The sequence below is a fragment of the Astatotilapia calliptera genome, chromosome 18, assembly GCF_964374335.1.
Source record: "Astatotilapia calliptera chromosome 18, fAstCal68.1, whole genome shotgun sequence".
Lineage (NCBI taxonomy): Eukaryota > Metazoa > Chordata > Actinopteri > Cichliformes > Cichlidae > Astatotilapia > Astatotilapia calliptera.
This window is the reverse complement of record NC_137439.1, coordinates 18,952,964-18,978,387: the sequence shown is the minus strand read 5'-3', so window position 1 is coordinate 18,978,387 and position 25,424 is coordinate 18,952,964. Positions and strand designations below refer to the sequence as shown.

Here is a 25,424-nt window from a genome sequence, read left to right as displayed (position 1 = left end):
GCTGTGCGACCAAAGAAGCTACAGGAAGTATAGTTTTTACCGCACTTATCCTCAGAAATGAAACGGCGGAGGCGTTTCTTTTCTCTGTAGATTTAATACCGAGGCGAAAAGGACCGCGGGAGGTCTCAGTTTCCTCTTCTGAGGAGGGTGGGGTTAAATACAGTGTGACATAACACCTGTAAGCAGTCCTCGCTGTTGCACGCCTTCTAATTTTTTGTGAACATGTGTGTGCCCTGCCTCTCTCTTTTTTTTTTACGGCCAAACCTACTTCCTGGTGGATGAGGCAGCTCCTCAGTGTTGTCGAGGCTAAAGGGAAGGTGGAGGCGGCTGTAGACGGTGTGCAGAAGCGATACAGCAGTTTTTTTATCCCAGTACACTTTATTAGTAGTATTTTGTATTTTTATTTTTTAAGGTGTTGCGCGTTTGCAGGAAAAAAAACCCCAAAACAAAACATGGGAAGCACGGTGATGGAGTCCAGCAAGGGGAGCTCAAAGAAAATACCAAAGAAGAGGAGAAGTCTGCGGATTAACATGCCAGTAAGTCGGTGAAGTATCAAATAATTTGGCTTCTTACTGAGACTCTATGGTGGGGTGGGTGGGGTAAAAGGCTGTAACTTTGAGTGGGCTTTAGCCGATTTCGGTGCATCGCAGTCTGCGAGCGCACGCGACGCATAAGAGCGTGCGTGACTGACAGTTGTCTCTGAGTCAGGACTTGGTTAATCTGTCCTAATGGCATGTAAACGCTCCCTATAAACACTCAAAAACGTGTTTTGCCTCTTTGCATTGAGCATGTGCAGCAGTTCTACCTTTATTGTGATTGTAGCCACCTCCCATGTTAGGGCTGCAACTATTGTTTACATATCATGTTTACAAAAATTTGTTATTATGCCAATAATAATTGTGGGGAAAGAAAAATCCCAACACAGAGTCCCTGGTGAGATCCTGTTTTTCTAATGCAAACCCAACATTATTCGGTCTACTCTGGCACAAAAACAGGCGATGACACTGCTGATCTAATACGGCCCTGATTTACAGTTTTCTCTGTTTATTAAACTGGGTAATAACTATTTGCAATTGTGTAATCATTTTCTGCACAAGCTCCACAAAGCCTAGTTGTTATTGCGGGAGGCTTTATAGCTTTATTGTACCTCATGTTTCAAAAACAATTTGGTCACTCTGTCCTGACAACTGCTTCTCTCCTGGTAGCATTTGTTTTTGCATGGATCCACTATCAGATCCAGTGTGCTGCATAATTTGCTCGAGAATAACAAATGGACAAGTGCAAAATTTCAGCTTTATAGGCTGGAAAAACCTTCCCAGTGTGGCGTAAACCTTATGAATGCAGCTCTGTTTCTGTGGTTAATGCTCAAGTGTTAGATGTTGGAGCTTTCCATCGCTATGTGAACTTCCCCATTCTAAAAAAAATCATGGTGGAAAGTCTATTACAGCTGCATAAAAAATAAAATAACAGTACAGCTCTGCAAACTCGCCTAGTTACGTCTGTGCAGTTAAAACTGCCTTTCTGCAGCAACATGCATGGCATCATCGGCCTGAAGTGTAATGTCAAAACCAGCCCACAGTATGGGGAAGAAGAGTTTTGCCTTTCATTGTCCTGCAGAAGTTTCCGCAGTGGCAACACATGTTTACCTTCTTTTTGAATGTCAGGCTAAGAGTCAAAAGCAGGTGGGGTTAACCTATTTTCACGTAAAAGCGGACAAAAGGACATAAAGTGTCAGTTTTATGTTTCTGTTGTGTTTCCGGGGGAAGTTTGCTTTATCCCTGATGCTCAGATCTCTCTTCATGTGCAGGATTTCGGGGCGTTTAATGCCCCTCAAGTGGAGACGAGTGGCTCAACCAAAAGCAGAGCCCACACGGTACATTTTGAAAGATTTTTGTGAAATGATTCATTCACCTGCCAACTGTTCTTTTTGTTTTCCTGAGCTTGCTTTTCTTGCCACGCATCTATCTGCTCATTAAATGTGAATTTGCAAGAGCAAAATATTAGACAAGGTCATCCTCTCCAATTCTGCCAACCCGCACTGGCTTACAGTAACATTACTCCCACAGTGTCCAGGCATAGCACCAGCACATACAGGAAATTGATTTTTCTAAAAGAAAGCAGTCTCTTCCTACTGTCTCCTCCAGTTGATTTGAATAGGAACCAACTAACCATCCACTGTTACCTCATATCAGCCAAGATGCATATTATCTCAGTAATATTTGCGTGGTGCAGGTAAAAACCTGCATCGCCTTGTGTTTTGTAGGAGCAGATCTGTATCCACGCTAAACCCTGATAGCTGGTTCACTTGCCTTAACAGGCTCTTGCACAATGAAAGGGTGAGATTTGTTGGCAAACAACAAAGATGGGTGTGTGCTCTCAGATAGTTAGGGGATTGGTTTGAATAAAAATGTGTTTGTGGAGCAGGACCAGCCCTTAGCGTACGGCAAAACGGAGCTTCTTCTTGATTTCTTCTTCTTTTTGAGTTCTAGTATTAATATCAGACATCTTTTTTATGTCCCATTAGACCCCAGTGTTTATTTTCTTTTTCTCTCCACAACATGCAGTTTATCTGTTTCGGTGGGAGTAATTATTCTCCACAGACTGTTACTGCAACAACCCTGTTGCATTTAACTGTTTTCAGTAATAACAGCCCCTGAGCCGGAGATCCCTGCATAATCAAAAGCTTCACTGTATGGCGAGCCCACAAACGGTTAAAAGATTTGTTGTTGGCACATCCAGAGCAGGCAGCCGTCAGCGGTGGGAGGAGGCCCTCTCTGTCTCCAGCTAGATTGGCTGCCATCTCTCGTGTTTTGTTTTGGTATGGGCACAGCAAAGAGAGAAGGATTTCTCCATCTGTTTACACGATATCGACCTTGCAAAGGCACACTCATAAGCACAGAAGGCCCAACTGAAAAATATTGTTACTGCAGTTTTAAGTAAGAGGAGTGCTGATCGTCTGATAGTGGATGTTATGGTGTCCTTACTGATTTGTCATATCACGTGGCGCTCCTCCGAACTGCATACCATGGCAACATAACAGAAAGACAGGTTTTGCACGATAAGGCACAGTTCTTTGTAGAAAAACAAATATCTATGCGCTCATGCATCACTTGTTTTTTTTCCCTGGTTGTTAGAATGTGTACTGATCAGTATTTTTAGTCTTTATAGTGTCTTTTACCACAACTGTAGTGTGATTGCACATGTGCCTTATTGCAGCTTGCATATGAAACTTCTCATACTGCTCTTTAGGAGACACCATTAACTGTCACAAAGCGACCAACTATACAAAACTTGTTTTGTTTTGTTTTTTAAAAAGGAGAAGTGACCAAAGAAGTGCAATCAGCAGCTGTCATTTCACAATAAATCTCTTCACTACTTTTGCTTTTTTCAGTACAGCCCCTTGCTTTGCACTGCACTTGCTGTCTCTCATAACAGTGGCTACACGCTTAAACGTAAACCATGCAATTGCAAATGTGCATAAATAAATAAATCTGCTTTCTTATTATCTCTCAGGGAGAGCGACTCATTCGTTCAGCCAGCCCCATCAAAGGAGGTTCTGCCAAGAGCCCGGACGTCACCACACTGCCTCCGTGTCCCCAGTCTGCTCCAGTTCAATCAAAGCCAAATTCAAGTTCTCCCAAAAGTATCTTCCCTTATCCCTCCCATCAGAACTCCCCTAAGTCCCCTCGTCGACTGAGCTTCAGCGGTATCTTCCGGTCGTCCGGTTCTCCCTCTTCGAGCATCAAACTCTTTTCCAGAACCAGGAGAGGTAAGTAGAAATGCAAACACTGCACTGCCTGCAACCTGCTTGTTGCACTGCAGTGTTCATGAATCCATTGTTGGAATCTTTGTTTTAATAGTTTTAAGAATGCATGGAAGAAACTTGTGCAAATATTTGAAGTCCTCTTTTAAAGCAGAGTTCTAAGAGGAAGACGCTTGTAAAGGAAGTAAGACACAATAGATGAAACTGTCATTTCAAAGATTATTTGGTTTTCCTGCTGTACGTACATGAGGTAAAAACCCCCACACAGGAACCAAGGCGTCTGCATTTTCAGTTCATCAGTTCAGATATCAGATATCTGACAATGTCGGTTCACCTCAGGACAAAGTTCAATCAGGTGAGGTGCAGAGAACAATATTTATTTTGTCACACCAGAGAACGGCACACAAAACGGTGCGCTCCTTTTGATACCCGACTGGTTTCAGAGAACCTTTAATTCTCACAATTGCAGATCTAGTCTCTCTCCTATAGATAAATAAGAAATAAACCAAAATAACAAGAAATTTAAAAAGAAAAACACCTGTATAAATTAGACACTCATTCACCGAACCACTCCCACTACCCCTCCCTGTATCTCCTTTTATCAGCTTCCATATTTTGTAGCAATAAGGAAGTGGAGTTTTTGGTTTTCTCTGAGTAGAAAGAGAAAAAGTAACTTCTTTGTTTTGTGCCGCTCTGCAGCCAACAAGGTCACGAGTCTTGTCAGACAGATGGCCGTCGCTTGAGTGCAGACAGACATTCTTCATAATCTCCTCTCAGATGTTAACAACTTTCTCTAGGAAAAGGAAATGGTTGGCTTTGTTTATTATCAGAATTAAGTTATCATCTCTCGCCCCCCCCCACCAGCATTAAGCCGTGCAGGCAGTTTGTTATTAGGTTTCAAGCTCGGCATCCTTGGAGTTTGGAGTCCAGCCACAGTACGCGCATTAAAAAACTCACGAGCTGCATAATGGTAATACTGGTATGCACAAATTAGTAGAAATGAGACTGGGCAGAACAAGGTCTCATTTTATGAAGACCAGATTTAACTGGCACGTCTTTAGCTCTTGTGTCTCCATTTTTTTTGGTAGTTGGTCATTACATAAATTTAAAAAAAAACAAAAAAACCCACCCTGCCTACATGGAAACAGCCCTGTTGGAAGCAAGCATCAAACAGCTAAAAGGATGAGTCATTGATTTTTTGGCTTGTGCAAGTACCCATTCTTCTCTGTTTCCTCGCAAAGGGTCAGTTTGGCAGAGCTGCTGGAATAGCTCTGTTAGAGCCCAGACTGTAAAAGCCAGTGTGCTCAGTTTCCTCTGGAGATTGTTATGGATAGTAACGGGGACCAAAACACACCCCAACTGCTCCATCCCTCCCATCCCAGTTGCTGGTGATTAGTAGTGTAAGATGTGGTCTGAGGCAAAACACGCTTCCTGCTCACTAATGATGTGGCTTTAGATTATTGGTGACTAATAGCGACAGAGTATTTATAACTAAATATAAAGTCACTGAGTGGGCACTTGATCTGTTCACTTTTTTTTTGGAGTCAGATGTTTTTGTAGTAACCCCAGTTTTGCCACAAGGGTGCACTGAAGGCCTAGTTTGTCTTGATTTGACTTTCAAACTATTTCTAATGAACCTTTGTAGTCACCTCTTTTATTAACATATTTGCAAGGAAACGAGTATTTTTGCAGACGTTTGTGTGGTCTCGATCATTTACATATATCATTCATCAGGATCCAGGTTTTCATGTTTAGGTGCACTTGCTGCAAATATGACTAGAATGCTTCCTCTTTCCCCGCTGGTCTAAATATGTGTTTTCACGTCGCCTGGACATTGTCAGTCTCTCGCTGCTCAAGGCAAGTGTAGCGCTTTCATAGCCTTATCTGGAAGTGACCAGACTCTCAGGAGCTCCTCACACAGCCATGCAGAGGTTTTTTTTTTCCACCCCTCTCACTCTCTCTGTTGCTACTGTGGGCTGCTTGTTGTCGGTAAATAAAGGAAGTAGGGAGTTTCTAAATTCATAAAATGCAGGCCTTACAAGGGCACAATGACTTTATAAAGTCACAGATGAGATCAAAGGACTTTAAGTGCTTTATGGCTTTCACACTTAACTAGCTTCAAACTGGCTTGAAATGAGTGATTTTCTCTCGGTTTCTCAGTGGAATGACAGCTTTAGTGGCTTTATTCAGTGACTGTTAGGTGATAATCACTGATATCTGAAATTCATATCAGCCATTGACCCACTGAGCAGATTGGAACACTTGCATAACATGTTAATTGAGATCTGTGCTGGGCATGCTTCAGCTAATGTGGGCAGCAAAGAGGCGGCCATCTGTTAAGGGTAGGAGAGGGTATTGAATGGAAGCTTTCTGATCAGCTGACAGAAGATGGGATGTCCCCCTGCTGTCATCTGATGGGGGCAGGCCTCAGCAATCTTAAATGTCAGGCACCCGAAAATTACAACTGCCTCCACAAATGCCAGTGGTGCGTATCCTCCAGCTCTTTGGTGATGTCGAACTGCAGATTTAGAAGAATTTTAAATGAAGGAGACGTTTATGCAAGGGAACCTTGAGGTTGCGTTATCCCCACTCTCTGTTACATTGTGTTAAGACGGAGTGAAACAGATGTTCCTGTGCTGAATTTACTCTGCGAGCAGAGGGAGGGCAGTGGCAGACAGGAGGCGGGGAGATGTGCAGCTTGAGCCAATCGGTGGGGTTTCCTTTCCAGACTGGCCTCCTTTTACAGGCTGCTGACACCAGTGCTATATTAAAGTAACATCACCCACAGCTGCACCTGACAAGTCACAGCACTGACACTCCTGAGAGCAGGGGGAAATGCGCTGAAGTCTGGCCACACTTGCAATTTGCATCACTCGCAAATGGGAACATTTCTTTGCTGAGGCTCGGTGGAATTCACAGCTTTTCTACTCTCTTCTATCGAGTGTTAGACCTGCTTGCTGCTGGCTCTGTGGTTTGTAGAGTAGCTTGTACTCAGCACCCGCTGTGATTGTCTGTTTCTGTTCAGAACTAGAGAGGTACCTCCAAAAAAACAAATGCAATGTGGAACTTGACAGAACAGCTGAGGTTTGTTTTTCTCGCATAGTTATATTTTTTACCCTCTCACTGAAGGCATCCAGCTTCCAGAGGACCAACTCCTCCCTAAAAGACACCTTCAAACACAGGCGGCTGGATTTTTTTTTTTTTTTTTTTTTTAACCTTTACGATTTTGTTTATCTAGCAAATGGAGTGACTCTTACCTGGGGCAGTTTATGGGGCTCTTTTTGTGATGCGGATGGTCATGGTCAAATTTAGCTTAGAGCCCACCACCCACTGTGTTCCATGAAGAGGTTTGGCAGCTTGAGGAGAAGCAAGAAACGGAAGGAGCAAGATGGGCTAGGCGGGAGGCATCAGTCCGAGGCGTCCTACCTGTCTGGTAATGTGTAGAAAGACATTCAAAACAATTTCCTCTAACATTTAATTTGCTTATTATTTAGTAATTTAAAGTCAGAAAATAGTGAAAAAGAACCATTAGGATTTTTGCTGGCCAACAGCCCAAAACCCAAACCCATAACCTCATAAATGAGATACTGCAGTAAAGAGCGCTCCTGTGTATAAATATGGCTATCAGCAGGGTGATGTGATATGAAAGTAGTAGTTTAACCTCATTGTCAGGCTAAAATGGTAAATCAGTGCTGGACAAACAGAGCTGTGCTCATTACCTCAGAATATTGGCTCCTGGGTAGCTTTGCCCTAAAATGTTGTATAAATTCCTTTTTCATGGATTTTGTCCATGCTATCAACTTACAACTTTAAATGCATGAATAAATGTCTCAATAAATATACTTAACATTGACCGTTCAGGTTATTCTCGTCATAGCAAATTATATTAAATAAGAGCAGCTTTCTTTTTTTCTTAGTCTATATATGTATGTGTGGTTATTAAGTGTAATTTCATGTGGCCATTAGAGCTTCTTTTAGTGGCTGGTTTCATGGCTGATCTCTGGTTTCACAAAAGCATACCATGCATTCGTGCTAAATAACTGGACACAGGTCAGTGGTGCTAAAGTTATGCAGGAGGGTCTGACGTGGAGTCAGCACTTAGTGATCGCTTGGCTAAATTCATATACATGCACGTACTGCATTGTGCTTGATTCACACTGTCTGTCTTTGCTAATTTAGCGATTAAGGTGTGTGTTTTAGTTGTTTCATGTCTTAAAGGAGACCCATTATACTCATGTCCAGTTCCATGAACTCTACTAAAGTATGTCTGCAAAACGTAGTGTTTAAAACGTGTCTTATTTCCCTTTAGCTAGCAATGTGAAGTCTCTCGGTTTCATTCACTACCTATGTTCATCTTCCCTTTAAACCAGCTTGGTTCTCATTGGCTACACTGCAAAACAGAAGATTACATCAGCAGGTCGGTGGGTCTTTTGTGCTCACTGCCAAAATCTGTGTACAGATTAAAGAGGAGAAAAAACTTTAAATAATAAGGAAGTCTGCTTTAAGATGAAAATGCAAAAGTTATATGTATTTATTTTATTGTGATCCTGTCATTATGTCATAACGAAGCAATTTATAGGCACTCAGCCTGATGAGCATCGCTTCATTGTCCTTATTTCTGTCCCATTTCCAAAGGGAGTTCAGAGTAGCTGCTCCATTTGGAGTGTTTCATTAAAATAGTCAGGAAGTATTTCAGCTTAAAGCTTAAGCAGAGATAATCAGAACACACCGAGCTGAATCGTTTAACACATCTCCTTACATGTGGGTGAATCATTTACATTTATGTACATCATTCAGGTTTTCACGATTGAACGCAAGCCGTGGAAAACGAGAAGTAATAGAGATGCCAAACGAAAATACCAGATCACCATTGGAGATGTAATGCAGTTTTTGTGATGTGTTTAGTTCGTGTTAGTAAAGCACTGAGGGTCATTTTTGTGGTGTTCAAGTGGCGCTTTATCGCAAACTTCACAGCTCCTGATTTAGAGCCAGTCTGAGCTCGGCTGAGTAGACGAGAGGAGCAGAGTCCTCTGTCGTAATGACTCATGTCCATATGTGGCTGTATGAAGTTCACTGTGGGCACTGTGGGCCTCAGCCTGACCCATAGGTCCTTTGACGCCGAGCATCTACACTACGTAAACCATGTCGCTTATATTAGTCACCGCACCCTTAAGGAGGTAGACACCTGCGTGTAAAAATTCTTGTCAGAGCCAATTAGATACCAGTTTGCTACTCGGTAATGCTGTGTACATGAGTTTCTACTGTCAGTAGTACACTTGAGATTTTGCTAACCTATCGAAGACCCCAATTGTCAAATTCTTCTTGTTCCTAGAAAATTATTTAAACCCTCATGGGTGATTGGTGTCATGACTGCAAATCCCTACCATCTCTACAAGCTACACCTTATACTTTTACTTGTCTAAAGGCTGCAGAGCCATGTTGTTTTTTGGAATAAAACTGTTCTTCAAGAACTGAACTCTCTATCAGTTAGTCTGATAACTGAGTTGACAGGCTGACAAGAGGTTAAAAATCAGAAAATAGTGAAAAATGTCATTGGGATTTTATAAATCACAAGAATATGGCTTTGCATTTCTCTTTTTCGTCTGACTTGCAAACCCAAAACTGTTAAATTTATTATGATATAAAACAAACAAAGAGCATATTCGCATAATTCAGATGCTGGAACGAAATCCTGTTTGGTATTTGTGCTTGAAAATACACTAATCAACAAATTAGGGTGTTACTGTGATAAGGAATTGGCACTTTCATTATCAGGTTAAAGAGAGATGATAAATTACTGCTGCTTTTATCTCCCTGCACACATAGATTTTCACTTTTAGATGTAATAATAAAAAGAAAAACCTGTTAGATGGACTGCTTGCAGCAAGGCATCCATTTCCTGTTTCCTGGGTTTGGGCTAGCTGCCCCTTATTAACTGGGCTAAAGAGAAGGCTCCCAACCCCGCTGTTATCTGCTCCTGTGGAATGTGCCACAACAGCGTGGCTAAAATAAGAAGGCTACACAGCGGAAGCAGGGCACACCAGAGAGGCCACGCCAACTAAATGTCAAGAGATAGTGTGGAGTGCGCTTGGACAGGCCGAGCAAAAATGTTTGCTTGAAACACTGAGCCTCCTTTAAGAAAAGATATCTTATAACTTGAGTTAATCATTACCAGTATTAGTTTTTGATTATGAGGCATGTAATTACTGTTTTTTTTGTTTTGTTTTTTTAACAGGTAAAGTAACAAATCCACACCGACGCCAATACACAGACTTTAAAGCTGACTCATTTGGAAATACAGCTTACTAAGTTTACAGTGGTCATGCTTTATTTCCTAGGAATATTTAAATATAAATACTGACTAATGCTGATGCTTGCTTGAGACCGACTGTCAGTAATAACCGTTCTGGATGTCCCGTGCTGTAGGCCTTGTAATCTGAACCGTTTGCTCCACATCATGCATGTCACTCATTGTCTGGCCTCAGAAATATGTCACTGGGATGAGGCCAGTGCAGCGTGAGTGTCGCATGTCACCCTGCGTAAGATCGTGGGCGCCTGATGTGAAAAGCGTGTGTGGTGGCTGTCATGTGACACACACCTACAATCTGACACTTCACCGGGAGGAGCTGCGTCACGGACAGCTGACTCTCACAGTGGAGTTATGTTTAATGTGGCTGCTTATGTTGTAATCGGCGTGGTTATGCTCGAGGGACACAAAGAACAAAAGAAAGACCTTCTTTTCTCCAGTTACACTCCTGACACTTTATTAGGTACATCACGCAAATACTAAGCTGGCCCTCTTTTTTTTTTTTTGTCTTCAAAACTAATCCAAGAAAATATTTTGGTTCATATTAACATGATAGCGCCACCGAGTTGGTCCTGTCATTCCACCGCACCCCGAAGGTGCTTCATCAGATTGAGATCTGGTGACTGTGGAGGCCGTTTGAGTACAGTGAACTCATTGTCATGTTCAAGAAAACAGTTTAAGATGATCTGAGCTTCGTGACATGGTGCGTTATCCTGATAGAAGCAGTCTTCAGAAGATGGGTACACTATAGCTGTAAAGGGATGACCATAGACCTGCTGTTTTCAGCAGTCAGCAGCTGTCACGTCTCTGCAGTCATGTTGAAGAACATGTCACAGGTTTAATTACAGTTTAGATTCGGTGGTTATAGAGACACAGCCACTTAATTAATGAACTTGAATATACCTCATGAAAGTCTATGACTTATGAGTCAGTATCATTTATATTTAAAGTGTGGCGTAAACATAGGAGTAAAGAAAATTACATTTTCAGTGTACGTGAACAAAAATCGTATTAAAATAGCATTAAATAGCTTTCAAATCCATTTTTATTCTACTTCTGCTTGTGTTTTAATCTGATTAGTTTCAGACATTCACATTTAATTATAACGACATGCATCAAATTCAGCGTTAATGAGTTTCCAATCCAAAGATGAGTAACAGGAGCTCAGCTTTTGGACTCAGGATTCAAGCCTGATTCCCTCTCAGCACAGCAGACCTGGAGTGTGTCTGACTTAAAGTGAGGACGGGGAAATGTTAACACCAAATACCAAGACACTAACCAGGCTGAGTTTCAGATGGACTAACAAAAACAAAAGACTTTATGCACCCGCACAGGTGTTTCCACTTCTTGCTAATTAGACTTCAGCTAGACTGTAATTACATCCCACACAGTCCCGAGAGGACGTCTAACACGACGGAAGAAGTGAAACCCACAAACACCACCGTGGTCTTTTGTTTGTTTGTAAATGGATAATTCAGGCATTTCTATCTTAGTACCATCCATTTTCTTCTAATTCAGGGACTTGGGATGGGATCTGCAGCCTATCTCAGCAATCAGAGGTGGGGTACACCCTGGACAGGTTGTACACACACGGACAAACCCCACTAAGTGCATATCTTTGGACTGTGGGTGAAGACAAAGAATGTACAAACTCCACACAGATGATGGATTTGAACCCAGGACCTTCCTATTATGAGGCAACAGTGCTAACCATACAATTTAAATGTTTTATGGTTATAATATTTACAATGATGAATAGTGTTTTCTTTTTTTCCCCCACTGTGACCCACATTAGATCAACTGGTATTTAAATTGTGCTTTTCTAGTCTTAGTGACCACTCAAAGTGCTTTAGGCTACCAGTCATATTAAACCATATATTCATACTTTCAGCGCTTCAGCTTCCTCGCATCCATGGCCTATATAGAGTCTTTGGCCTGTGGGAAGAAGCTTGATTATTTGGAGGACGTGTATGCACAGGGAGAACATGGAGACTACTGCTCCACCATGCCACCCAGCGGGTGCAGAAACTCTTTTAAGCTTTTCTAGTTCAGTTACTCTTTATTTGATGTCATTGCTGCTTTTCAGGCATAAACTTGAAGATTTGCAGTTGAATCAGTGTCATATTTTTCTTTAATCTTCAACATGCTCCCACTTGTCTATTAAAGCTTGAATATGTTGCTAATTTCATGACTGAAGTCGATTTTACAGCTGTCTTTGAAATGTTGATTTTCTAGTGCTGTGTATCCCTGTGTAAAAAAAACAGGGCCACTAAAGCTTTATCTCAGTATCTGTGTTATTTCTCAGCTCATGGAAATCTCCTAGTTCAGATCGCTTTTGCTCCTCCGTTTATTGCCTATGACAGCGTTGACGGCATCTGCAGCAGCCACCACTGTAGCACCTCCTTCTCCAGCAGCAATGCTTATCATAGACGTCAATCAGCGCTGCGTCTCGGTGTTGCTGAAAGTGCGGTATGGATTGACATCCAGAGAAACAAGAGATAAGCTGAGATATCTATTTTGGACTCTGTATCTCTCTTCAGCCTCTGGACTCTCTACACCACCCCACACCCCAACCCAGGCATCCAGCCAACCAGTGTTCACCCAGGAGGCCCAGCAGAGCGGCCCCAGCCCTGAACGCCCGGAGCAAAGCTCTCGCTCTCGTTCCCTTTCCACACCTCCGGACACAGGACAGCGCCTCAGCCTCCCTTCTGCTAAACCCCCAATCCCTTCATCGAGCCCCGTGCCACCTTATTCTACCTCACAACAAGTGAGTCAAAAAAGATAAAAAATCTATTTTAAGAATTTATCTTTGACCCAGGGCAATTCAGCCAATGCCTGTGAGCTTTAACTCTTAAAAGAGTGGAAGTTAGAGTGAGTCTTTCAGATGGTTTGCTGCACATTCCTGCACCAAAATAAACAAAACATAAGCCAGACTTCATGTACAGCATCTCAAAACTCCAGATACAGATCAATGATGCTATAACTATGCAAGGTGGAAGTTTTTGGAGAGAGCGCTACAAGTTCACAGGCATTGACTGAACTGTCTCAGGGATCAGGAATTAACTGCATGAAATATGTGTGTTTAGGTCAACAACAAGGCTACTGAGCCATATCCTCCTTCCTTGCAGGTAAACTAATTTTTGCACCGGTTCAGTGTTGGCAACAAAAAAAGACTCCATGGGAAGCTGATAACTATTTTTTTCCCTTTGTGCCTGAATAACAGTGGCTTGCATGTCTCCCATCTATGAGTCATGTGCTTTGTTTACTCAGAGTCATGAGTTTATCTGCAAAGTGGTGTACAAAAGGCAGAGATGCAAATCCTTTTAATTCAGGTTCGCTTTTCCTCAAGCCTTGCTCTTGCGTCAGCAGGACTTTGTTTGTACCATAAGCTCTGAGCTGCTCTAGCTGCAGAGGAGAGGGTGTAAACATTGTCTTGACATAACTCAAACAGCTTTCAGTGTCAGCTAAGCCGCTGCATAATTGACTGTAACCGGAAAAACAGCTGAGAACAAGTTCAGTCTTTGTCACAAGACTTTTCACTGAAGGTTTATTTGGATTCTGACAGCCTGTGTCTGGATTTTATACCAGATTTCTTTGAGCTAGAGAGGAATTACTCCATCGCTCACTGTGCTGCTTTAATGAATAATTATCCGAAGACCCGTCTACTTTGAGTGATTGTGGATTCTGTGGAACGATGGTAAATCAATATTTCATCACCAGTGTTGTATACGGTTGGTATTAACACCCAGGGACACACGATTGTGGTTGGAGGGCGATGAGCCGGTGCGGGTCAGCTCCTCTGCACTTCCTCTGTCATACCTTAAGGGAGACTTGGAAAATAAGTTGTTGCAGTTTACATTTTGGCCAGAAGTGATTAAATTCATAGATCCGCGCTTGTCTGCTTCTCCGTAGTTCTCCTTTATCCCAAAAGCGGCGCCTACTGCGATGCCGCAACCAGAGATTTATGAAAGTGCAGGGGTAGTTCTTTTTTTTTTTTTTTTTTTTTTTTTTTTGGACAAGAGAAGCGCTGTGTCACCGTTGCAGGGCAACACCAGGGGGGAAGGGGGTGGGGGCTGTTGAACATCCACGAGTAGGCATGCGGATGCTCTCCCGTTGTGCTGCAGTGGCTTCTTGTGAATATGTGCTTGCAAATTAGGAGCCAGGGGAAATCGGGTATCAACAAGCGCACTTTGAGTATGCAAATATCTCAGCATGACACAGCATATTTTCGGCTGGCTACTGCACTGTGCTGTCAGGGAGAGGGAGTCAGCACAATCTGCATGCCATATTCTCGGGCTCCTACTACAAGGACCCCAAAGAGTTGCTTTAGTTCAGCCATGTGTCTCGTTATGTCTGAAGAAATTATCTCTGTGGATGTGACAAAGGAATCCCCAGCTTCTTGCTGCTAAGCAACACAAGGGATTTCCTTATATGGCGAAGCACCCAGGTTGCGCTGCACGGAGGGGTGTGTCCTGAGCGCACGGTGCTTCCTGCTTTCTATCTGTACCCCCGCCGACTCCCCCCCACACTCTTCGTGCCAGCGACTGTTATTGTGGTGAGTTTAGCAGATTGAGGCTTTAACAATGAATTGAGCCGATTCGTTGCAGCTGGATTACTGCTCACGCGTCTGTGCAGTGGCTGTATGAGCAGCGTTGGTTTCCTCCGCTGCAGCAAATGGATCAGGACTGTTCCACTGCGAGTTTTTAAGGGGGTGTGTGCGCGTGTGTGAGAAGTCTAATATTGTGCCGCTAAAGTTGTACCTCCTCTGCGCGAGGGTTCTTATCGCGTTACCTGCGTATATTTAGCGGACCTGTTGTAGGTTTACGTAATCGGTACAGCGACAGGATCGCACGTTGCGGTTTAGTAGTTTTGGTTGTTTTGCGCACCGCGTTCGGTGCGATCACAGTCTCCTGGGGCCGCTGGGGAAAAAGTCGGCGTCGCTGCTGCGCTCTCACAATTTACAGCAAAGTTTTTGTGTGTGTGCTGTGGGGACTTGCTGCGCTCTTCACGGCGAACTTGTGCCTTTGCTCTCTCCTAGGTCTACAGTTTATTCGAAGGCATGCTGGAGAAACTTGATCTAGACGATGATGGTAAGTTACCAATTGCAATATTTGCTGATCTAGTGCTCACCTTTTCCTGTGTGTGTGTTTGTGCGCGTGTGTGTGTGTTTGTGCGCGTGTGTGTGTGTTTGTGCGCGTGTGAGCGCTATCTTCACCTCAATCAGTCCTGGCTCGGTATAATGAGGGTGAAGATGATCAAGACGTGTTGCCAGATTCAGGTGAATGTACCACGTTTAAAAAATAAAAAAAATATAAAAAAAACTGCCCCCCCCCCCCGTTCGCAGTGCGCTGTGTGCGGCGCGTGTGTAGACCTGTTCACAGAGGGCCAGCTATTCATCCGAATTGTGTCAGTACCACCCTGCTGATTGCCCCCACAGACTGCTTTCTACCGGTGTGCTCTCAAAACGCGTGTGTGTGTGTGTGTGTGTTTGCGTTATTTGCCTCCCGTCTCCTTGTCGTCACTGTTTTAAATGCTGAGTGTTGCGGCAGGGTTGACGAATCAATGCGCATACATTTGCCCAAGAGACCATATTATAACCAATACAGACTGCTGGGTGCCAATGTATTGGGGTAATCAAAGGAGACACACACACACTCTTCACAGCATGTAGGGGAGGGTTTTAATTGGTGTGCTAACTATGTCATCTCCTTGAAATATAAAACGAATATTTATCGAAATGTTAATGAAAGCTCCTAAACCAACTTAAAATAAAATAAAGACATTTAAATTGACCTTAAGCAACTGAAATAATTTCCACGATTTTACACGATGCATTAAATCACTTATGAGCTTTTACTTGAACCTATCTGTGAATTTTCTGTCACGGCAACATGTTGCAAGGATGTTATCTCCTGCAGTACTTTCCTGTCCATGTTTTCCCACTGTTTGTGTACTTCTATGTTTAAAGCGTAATTATCTCTAAGATGGAGCACTAAAGTGGCTGTAAGTGGTTCAGTCCCGTAATGGTTAGTGTGTGTGGTGTTGTTTCCAAGCTCTCGTTTTATACTCCCTGTGAGATTTCCCCCTTCCTCTGTACGGAAATTAAAATATTACTTCTGTAGTTATCTTCTAAATATTTACTATTAGCTGACAGTGCTGGAGGAGGTTTTAAAACCGTTAGCTCTAAAACCCAATGAAAGCACCTCATTACAAATAAAATCATATCACTGGCAAATTGTGATTAAAAATTTAAAAAAAATTGTTCTGCAGAAAAAGTTCCCCGTGAGTGTTATATGGATATTTTAAATACTGTAGATTAATTTGAACACAAAGTAACTTATAGTCTGTAGAATCACATGTTTGTAATGTAGCTGTACTGTAGGACCACAAATCTTGAAATAACTGGTTCAGAAACACAGACATGCCTCCTGGTATTGAGTTCAGAGTCTGAAGACTCTCCCAAGTGACGTAGGACAAAATAAAGGATGCACTCTGAACAGGTCAGCAGTCTGTTGCAGAGTACATTAAATATATATATTTTTAAAAATGAAGCTGATGTCTTAGCTAAATATCTGGTTAAACTTTATTTGGTCCCCCCCCAACTGATATTATACTGAAGGTGGTGGTGGTATCTGCACCACCAGACATTGTAAGAGCTGACGTTTGGTCTCCATTATCAGGACTTTCTTTAATAAGGTGCTAAATGAGTTATTAAAGACTATTTTACATAACACTTTGACCTCCTCTAGATTACACATGTTGACCCTGTTGGTTAGTAAGAGAAAACTTGTATTACGCTGATGAATCAGAGAAACCGTTTACTTGGGGTTGCTAGCTCTGTTTCTACACAAAATACAGCACCCTATGCAGAGCCAGCTTGCCTGAGATTTATCCACAATGTGCAAGTGCAGACAACTAGAAGCAGCTGTTGGTCTCCGAGCTTGACAAGCTCAGTCCATTTTTAACAGGACACGAAATAACTATGAAATCTAGACGCAACAGTTTTCAGTGAAACCAGATGTAAGCGGAGTTGCGCCTGTTTCCAGAGACAATCGTGGCCACAAGATGGCGCTAATGTAAAGGATGGATGTAAACTGGCACGTGAGCAGCTTTATGACAGAATGTTGTATTGATATGAAAGGAGAGATTGCTTTCACTTTACTATGTTTTAAATGATGCCAATTTTTAGATTTTACTAAACGAGCACAGCTTGCTTTGCTTTTTTGATAGAATGACACTGGTCTGGAAGTGTTTTCACACTGGTTTTATTTATTTTTTGTTTTGTTTCGCAGCTGCTGAACCCGAGAGTGATATTTACATGCGCTTTATGAAATCCCACAAGTGCTATGACATCGTCCCCACAAGCTCCAAGTTGGTTGTGTTTGACACAGCACTCCAAGTAAGCACAATAATATGCTCTGTCCTTTTGACTGCAGACAAAGCTGTTATGACTTTTTGTTGTTGTTGTTGTTTGGTTTAAAAACCGAAGCAGGCACTCAGGCTAAGTTAATGTTCAATAAACTAAGCTGAAGTATTTTACCTCTCAGCAGTTTCTGTGAAGTGGCTGATCAAACTGTCATAAAGCTGTTAAACACTAATCCTCGAAAGTCTTTGATGCGTAGATCTTTAACTACTAAATGCACTAAGGCAATGGGTTAATAATCCTTATCTAAAACCAAGGAAAACTAATGTCATTGAGAGGTACACTACACAAGAGATTTTGAGTACTGTTCTACTTAACATGACAATAAGACTGCAATTCAGGATTAATTTTCATGTATCTAATCTAGTCTGTGAAATACTTGGATAGCTCTTCATGTCATATTAAAATGTTGTGGTTTTGACAAAAAACACTACAAGACCTAAAAGAAAACCTATACACTTCATTAGGTACACCTGTTCAACGATTAATGCAAATATCTAATCACTCAATCATATGCCAGCATCTCAGTGCGTTTAGGTATATAGACATGATCAAGGTGACCTGTTGAAGTTATGCATCAGAAAGGGGAAGACGGATGACTTTAATGACTCTGAAGGTGACATGGTGGTTGGTGACAGATGAACTGGTCTGAGTATTTCAGAAGCTGATCTCCTGGAATTTTCCCACACAACCGTCTCTAGAGTTTAGAGAGACTGGTCTGGAAAAAAATAAAATATCCAATGAGAAGCAGTTCTCTGGGTCAAAATGGCTTATTCATGTCAGGTCAGAGGAAAATGGGCAGACTGCTTTAAGCTGATAGAGAAGGTAACAAAAATAACCACTCGCTACGTAAAATGTAAGAAAAGCATCTCTGAGCACCACGGGTTGAACCTTGAAGCAGAATGCCACACCAGGTGCCTGTTGGATAAGAACAGAGGCTAAAATGTGTGTGGGATCACCAAAACTGGACAGTAGATGGGAAAAATGTTGTCTGGTCTGATGAGCCTTATTTTCTGCTGCAAAATTACAATTCTAGTATCAAAGTGTGGCGTAAACAAGATGAAGTTCAGGCTGCTGTGGTGTAATGGTCTGGAGACATTTTCTTGGCACACTTTAAGCCCCTCAGTAACAATTGAGTGCTTAAACAACACAGAGTACCTGATTATTATTGCTGACCATGTCCATCTTTATGGTCATCTTTATGACCACAGTGTACCATCTTCTATTACCTGCTTCCAGCATCATGTCACAAAACTCAAATTATCTCAAAACTTGTATCTTGAACTTGATTGTTCAAGAAACGCGTTCACTGCATTCAAGTAGCCTCTACAGTCACCATATTTCAGTCAAGCCGAGCACCTTTGAGATGTGGTGGAACAGGAGATTTACATCGTAGATGTGCAGCTGACAAAATTACTGGGCAATGTTTCCAGCAGATCCAACCCAGTACTATGAAGGTGTAACTAATAAAATAGCCGGTAAAGGTGTATCGGTTTATGATAGGCGTTAACTCCTAAGAGTTCACAGAATAATAAACAGAACAGTCACCACCTGCAATCAATTCAACGTTTCTTTGGCAGGTTAAGAAAGCCTTTTTTGCCCTGGTAGCCAACGGTGTGCGGGCTGCTCCACTATGGGACACAGAGAAGCAAAGCTTTGTGGGTAAGAAACTTGACAAATACCCCTTTCTTATTGTTCACTAAATAAAATACAGTTTATTGAAGGACCTGCTATTTTTATTTGGGTTTTTTTTTTTTTTTTTGACATTTAAAAAGCTTCCCCATCAAAGATGCAGTCAATTGTGGTCTGTATTCGACTTTTACACATTTTACCGTGTGAGTATAAGTTCAAGAGTTTAAGTTCTTGTAATAGAGTTGTATAATAAGCTATAAAATGCAGAAGAAATCCTGTATTAAGAATTTAGATGAGAAAAAGAAAATGAGAAAAACATCTCTGTAAACTTCTGTCACTACAGTGGTGTCAAAAGGCAGAGCAGAGGTGAATTGGATTTGCTGTGCTTTACTGAAACGACTTGTGATGAATAATGAATGCAGAGTCAGTGTGAGAATAAAGCTGTGGTGTGCTGTTTAGACCACGCCCTTATAAGCGCTGTCTCTACCCAGCTGCACGCAGGCTTGGCTCTGTGTTGTTATTCATTATTTCAATGTGATTTTTTTTTTAATGCCTGTTTTCATTGCAGGAATGCTGACAATCACAGATTTCATCATCATACTACACAGATACTATAAGTCACCGATGGTAGGTGCAGGTCACAGCTAAGGCGTGTGAGATTTACCCCTCGTTCCACCAAGACGTACAGTTTTCTTTTGGTTCTCTTTCAGGTGCAAATTTATGAACTAGAGGAACATAAGCTCGAGACGTGGAGAGGTAAGTGCTTGTTCTCCTGTGGTGCATGGATATTGTAAGGGTTTCTTTCATTTTTACCAAAAAAAAGAAAAGTGTGAAATGACACGCTGATAATAAAAATGAAACCCCATTAGACCAAATGATTCCTTAATGGATAAGACAAATGATGTCAAACTTTCCACTAGAAAGAATAACATACAGTCATGTGAATGCAAAGGTTTTCACAGGACTCTGTGCAGTCATGTGGAAAAACTAAGTACACCCTTACTGTGTACACAGGAATTAAGAGTAGCAGCTGGGTGCTGATAATGAAATGCTCTTTATTAATTGATGATCAGTAATTTTGATCACCTCTGTAAAAGCAGATTTGCTTTTACTGGTCTGGAGCATTCAGGTGTGTGTTAAAACAGTGCTACATTGGCCCATTGGCAAAATGTCCCCAAGGTCAGACTGCACAGTGCTCAGAGAAACTGCCAAAAACCAGGCACTCAGACTCGGGTTTTTGAGAACTCTGCGAGCCTCGAGTAGCATGTTAAAGTTCATCACGGTACAATTAGAAAATGACTGAACACTTATTACTTGTTTGGAAGGGTTGCCAGAAGTCACGCATGAAGGCCAGCGGTCCAACAGCTAAAGCTGGGTCATGCAACAGGAAGTGTTCCCAAACACAGCCGCAAATCTGCAACAGAATGTCTGAAAAAGTGCAAGAATAAAGGTGTTGCAATGATTCAAAGTCCAGCCCTCATCCTTATTGAAGTGCTGTGGCAGTTAAAAGAGCTACGAGTACCCACAAACGTCAATTAACTCAAACCGACGTTATAAAAAGAAAGTGCTCCAAAATTCCTCCCCAACAATGTGAGAGACTGATAAAGCCATAGAGAAAATAATTACTTCAAGTTGTTAAGGCTAAAGGCGGTTCCACAAGCTGGTGAATTATGGGGTGTATTGCATAAAATCCTGTGAAAGGTGTTTTTTCATTTGACTGTATGAAAAACACTGAGCAAATAATTAAATTCTTGTTTGTTTTTTCTTTTAAATATATGGATGCATATATTGTCTGTGTAGAAGTGATTGTAAGCCACCATTGTTTTGTTTCCTGCCTTGCAGAGGTTTACCTTCAAGCAACATTCAAACCTCTGGTGAACATATCACCAGATGCAAGGTATGTTTTCAGAAGGAATAAAATGTGTAATGTCTCGTTACGTATTTGTGAGTGAGAGGATTTTTTATTTTTTATTTTTTTGCAACTAACGTCTGCTGTGCTTGCAGCCTATTTGACGCCGTCTACACTCTCATCAAAAACAAAATTCACCGGCTGCCTGTCATCGACCCCGTTACAGGGAATGCACTTTATATTCTCACACACAAGAGGATCCTCAAGTTCCTCCAGCTCTTTGTGAGTCCAACCCATCAGCTTGCATTAGCATGCATAAGATCAACGTGGTTTATTGATTTTTTTAAAATTTATATAGGTACAAATGTGTATTATGAACTTTAGATGGGCTTTTAAACTACATACATGATTCAATAAGAAACAAACCTTTTTTTTTTCTTTTTTTAAATTTGTTTTAAGCATGAAAAAATCAGAACAACATATAGAGCAATACAGGGCACAAACTGATTAAGATTATGCAGGCTGGAGACCTTCAAGGTGCTTTCTCTAGTCTTCTCTCACTTTCACTTAATTGGCTCCCCCTAGTGGTCAACTTTTTAAAAGGAAGAAATTGGATGAATTGTTTTGACGTCTTCCTGCCTCTTCACTACGAGTGTTTGTGTGCCTCAGATGTGTGAGATGCCAAAGCCAGCTTTTATGAAACAGACTCTTGGCGAGCTGGGCATCGGAACATACCACGACATTGCTTTCATCCACCCAGACACACCCATCATCAAAGCACTCAACATCTTTGTGGAGCGGCGAGTGTCTGCTTTGCCTGTGGTGGATGACTCCGGTGAGACCACAAACTTCAATACTGGCATCGTGTACCTTTTTATCAACGCAACCTAATCAACTTTATACTGATTAGATTTTTTTTTTGTTCCTTTTCTTACAGGCAAAGTTGTGGATATTTACTCCAAGTTTGATGTGATTGTAAGTTTAAACATACCGCATTTTTTGCTTTATCAAATACTTGGGGCATACTGTTGTTTGGTTGTTTGTTGATTGTGTTGTTGTGTGTAGAACTTGGCTGCTGAGAAGACGTACAACAATCTGGACATTTCAGTGACCCAGGCTCTGAAACATCGCTCTCAGTACTTCGAAGGAGTTATGAAGTGCCATAAAATGGAAACGATGGAGACCATTGTGGACAGAATAGTCAAAGCTGAAGTAAGACACAGAGACGCTGGATTCAGTTCCTCAGGCGTAGCCCCACTGCTGATTTCCAGCTCACCTGTAACTGTGCGTTATTGCTCCAGGTGCATCGGTTGGTGGTGGTGGATGAGCGCTCCAGTATCGAGGGCATCGTTTCCCTGTCAGACATCCTTCAGGCGCTGGTGCTCAGTCCTGCAGGTATAGATGCTCAGCATTGCTAGCGTCAACTCCCCCTCTGCCCTGGACCTTGAGCTCTCTCTCCCCACCTGCCCTCTAACCCTGCCAGAGGTAGGAAACATGCCTGTTTGGCTTGCAGCTGACTATCACCTGTAGCTGGCTATGAAGAGGCATGGTGGCCATTTGTCCGGTGTCCTGTTTGTCCTGCTGGCTGCAGCATTGTGCAGCAGTGTTGTGTGGATTTTTGTGTTTGGACAGAATGCATAGATGAAAAAACTTGCAGCCGGTTCTTGAGTAAAATTAAAAGTAAATGAGAGTTTGGTGGTTTTCAGTATACAGTGGCTTTTGTTTAGAAACAAGGAATAATGTGTAAGTAGGATAAAGGGAACCTCTGTTAACAAGGATGAGTCCACGTTAGTATCGCACTGGAATTCATTGTACACGTGCGGTACTTCAGTTTTGCAAAGGGCTTTCCACTGCGGTCCAAATGTTTGCTCCCTCCAGACACTTTAATGAACTATGTATGCTCTGCTTTGCTGATGTTTGGCTTGTTTGGCCTGCAGCAAGCTCTACATTTAGTATTGATGTGCTTGAAAGAAACTAACATGCTTGCACAGTTATTATTTATTTTTTTGTGTGTGGTTTGTTCAGATTATAACCCCATCAGATAAGAGATGGTGCAAAGTACTTGAAAGAAAACGCAGCACACAGGCCTTTGTCACCTCATGAATTCTGTTTTTTAACCCAGCTCTTATTGACGTCTCTCAAGACGTTTCGGGTTCTTCCTGAGTCTAAACAAAGTCTAGCGGGGCAGTTGTGGAGAGTTTTAAGGAGAATAAAAAAAATGTTGTTTTGATAAAACAGGAAGTTCAGTTGGCGGGATGTTGTAACAGCAGGCAGACTTGTGCTCACACACCTGCTTTTATTGACCTTGGTGTGTAACTGCAGTTACACAGAAATGGTTGTTAAAATTCCAGTCATTGGTGTCGAGCCTAATTCCAAAAATCAAAAAGAATATAAGGATCAAATTAAAGTTTAAACTCTGCTCCTGTCTCTACTGCAATATTTATATTTACTTTCCCTGTTAATTCATAACTTGTGCTCCCCCCCCCCCCCCCCTCTCCCCCTTCTTTCTTCTGCTCCCCAGATACCTGTAAGGAGGAGAACGCGACTGAATAAGATGTGGATGTATCAGCTTAAGTGGAGATGTGGTGGGAGTAATTAAATTGAAACATTAAGGTAGGGAGTGTAAGGCTGAGTGGAGCCAGGCTGAAGGTCCCAGATACCCCTGAAACCAATGCACTAATAAAGGCTTGGAACCCAAAGAGCTAGACTGCTGAGTGAAGTGGACTTCTGCACTGAAGATTGGATTTTCTTTTCTTTCTCTCCTGAATTTCTTCTTTGTTTGTTTTGTTTTGTTTTTTAACACTGATCAGATATGCATATGTTAAGGGTGTAGACACTGATCAGCTGCAACATTAGAACCACTGATGGGCGGAGTAAATATTGAGTCCAGTGTGTTCTAATTGTGTTTTGGGTTCTGACATTTATGAGGTACATAACATTCCTTGCTTGATGATTCTGCTAAAACAAGACTGATTAGACTCTAAATTAGAAGAAACGAGAATAGGTCATAGAAAAAGTGTTTGAACGTTTTTAAAAATCTGAGTTTTCTGCATGTTATTGCAGAAAACTCGGGGGGAAAAAAAGTGCCAAAGATGCTCATGAGTTGTGTACAGATGCCTCAGATTAGTGGAAAGGGGCTATAGCCATCCACCAACCACCTGAACCAGCCCATCTCTGACACCCAAGGCAAAAATTCTCAGGAACACTTCAGTAAACTGCTTCCAAACTTCCCAGATCCCAATCTAATCAGTCATCCCTGGGGAGCACAGGTATGACCTGATCCACCAGGGGTTTGCCCTCATTGTATGATACCAGATAGAACAGGACACCCAAGGGTCCTGTCTCCATTCTCAATACACTACAGCAGGTTTGGTGGTGTGACGGAGACCTGCCAACAGTATTGGGACGGTGGTTCTTATGTTGTGGCTGATTCTTGTTAACACAGATAAACTCCATTACGGTCTCTTTCTGGGGAAAGTTTGGAAACGTCAACACGGGTTCTGGTGGGTTTGGGATTCAGCGTTTCGGGTTGTGTAGTTACAATCATGCTGCTGTCATCACAAGTTTAAGTCATGTAGGAAGGCGAGCGTTAACTGGTAGCAAAACCACACGTCACCTGCAATGTGGCCACTTGACGCCATTGATTGCCAGTGCCAATACAGACCTACTCAATGCCCAATATTTATTTGTGCCTTTATTTTCTTCTCTCCACAGAAATGTATGTTGTAAAATGGGTGCAATGATGAGTATGAATGTGTAATATCGAAGCAGAGTGCAAATTGTACCTGCTTCTTCAAAGGTGTGCATTAACTTGGTTGGTTTGGGGGCGGCATAAATTTAAAACTGTGCCAGAAGCGTCAAGAAGTTCTGTTAAATCTTATTCTTGAAAGAAAATCCTAAATCATGCTGGCGCTGTTACGCAGTGCTCAGAGGGAGGATGCACGCTTCTGTCAGCCAGGAGTGCTTTAAGTCACGAGTGATCAATAAGAGTTAAGTATGGGTTTTTATAATGGTAACACCTGGTTCGGGAAAAAGCCTTTTTTAAATATTTGAAAAGGCCCTTTTTCTCCCCTCCTTCCCATTTATTTTCAGTAGTTTTGAATCTTCAAATCAGTCTGGTTATCTCAGCTGTAGCTCGACAGGACTCATCTCCATCTTCGAGTGTAAATAGGATCGTTTTGGGGAAATGTGTCACAGAAAGCTTTATTTTTATGAACACTGACGTGTTTGAAGAGAGACTGCAGGTTTCATGTTATTTTTGTAAATACATTGTGGCAATATGTGTAGGTCAGAGAAACTTTGTAACGGATCAACATGTACTGTAAATGTGCAAGCATGAGAAACTACACTTCAGCAGTATGAATGTTGTTTGTTTTTTTTCTTTTGTTTTCTTTTACTTTTTCTATTTTTCTGGCTGCAGAAAAATAAAGAGACACTGAATGTACTGTAA

At 41.9% G+C, this 25,424-nt stretch overlaps 1 protein-coding gene across 4 annotated transcripts; it reads left to right on the top strand.

Moving 5' to 3' along the window:
• On the top strand, positions 1 to 25,424 carry LOC113011208 (5'-AMP-activated protein kinase subunit gamma-1-like). 4 transcript variants are annotated; one of them, XR_003270486.2, is made up of 16 exons: positions 1 to 536; positions 1,808 to 1,873; positions 3,514 to 3,769; positions 12,611 to 12,837; positions 15,109 to 15,160; positions 17,363 to 17,469; positions 19,074 to 19,155; positions 19,694 to 19,752; positions 19,836 to 19,881; positions 20,968 to 21,022; positions 21,130 to 21,256; positions 21,644 to 21,809; positions 21,912 to 21,949; positions 22,040 to 22,186; positions 22,276 to 22,459; positions 23,496 to 25,424. XR_003270486.2 is itself a non-coding variant. In XM_026150643.2 (16 exons), exons 1-16 carry the CDS (start codon positions 279 to 281, stop codon positions 23,525 to 23,527), a joined length of 1,812 nt encoding a protein of 603 aa, XP_026006428.2. In that variant the 5' UTR covers positions 3 to 278; the 3' UTR covers positions 23,528 to 25,424. The 4 variants fall into 4 exon arrangements, 3 of the variants coding, with proteins under 3 accessions (XP_026006428.2, XP_026006429.2, XP_026006430.1); XM_026150643.2 differs by having other exon boundaries at positions 3 to 536; positions 22,276 to 22,369; XM_026150644.2 differs by lacking the exon at positions 1,808 to 1,873 and having other exon boundaries at positions 6 to 536; positions 22,276 to 22,369.

Excerpts from the sequence above, each read along its gene's own strand:
- LOC113011208 (XM_026150643.2), top strand. The coding sequence starts at position 279 with ATGAGGCAGCTCCTCAGTGTTGTCGAGGCTAAAGGGAAGGTGGAGGCG. Across the intron at positions 537-1,807 it reads GTCTGCGGATTAACATGCCA|GATTTCGGGGCGTTTAATGC; the intron begins GTAAGTCGGTGA and ends CTTCATGTGCAG. Across the intron at positions 21,950-22,039 it reads ACTCCAAGTTTGATGTGATT|AACTTGGCTGCTGAGAAGAC; the intron begins GTAAGTTTAAAC and ends TGTTGTGTGTAG.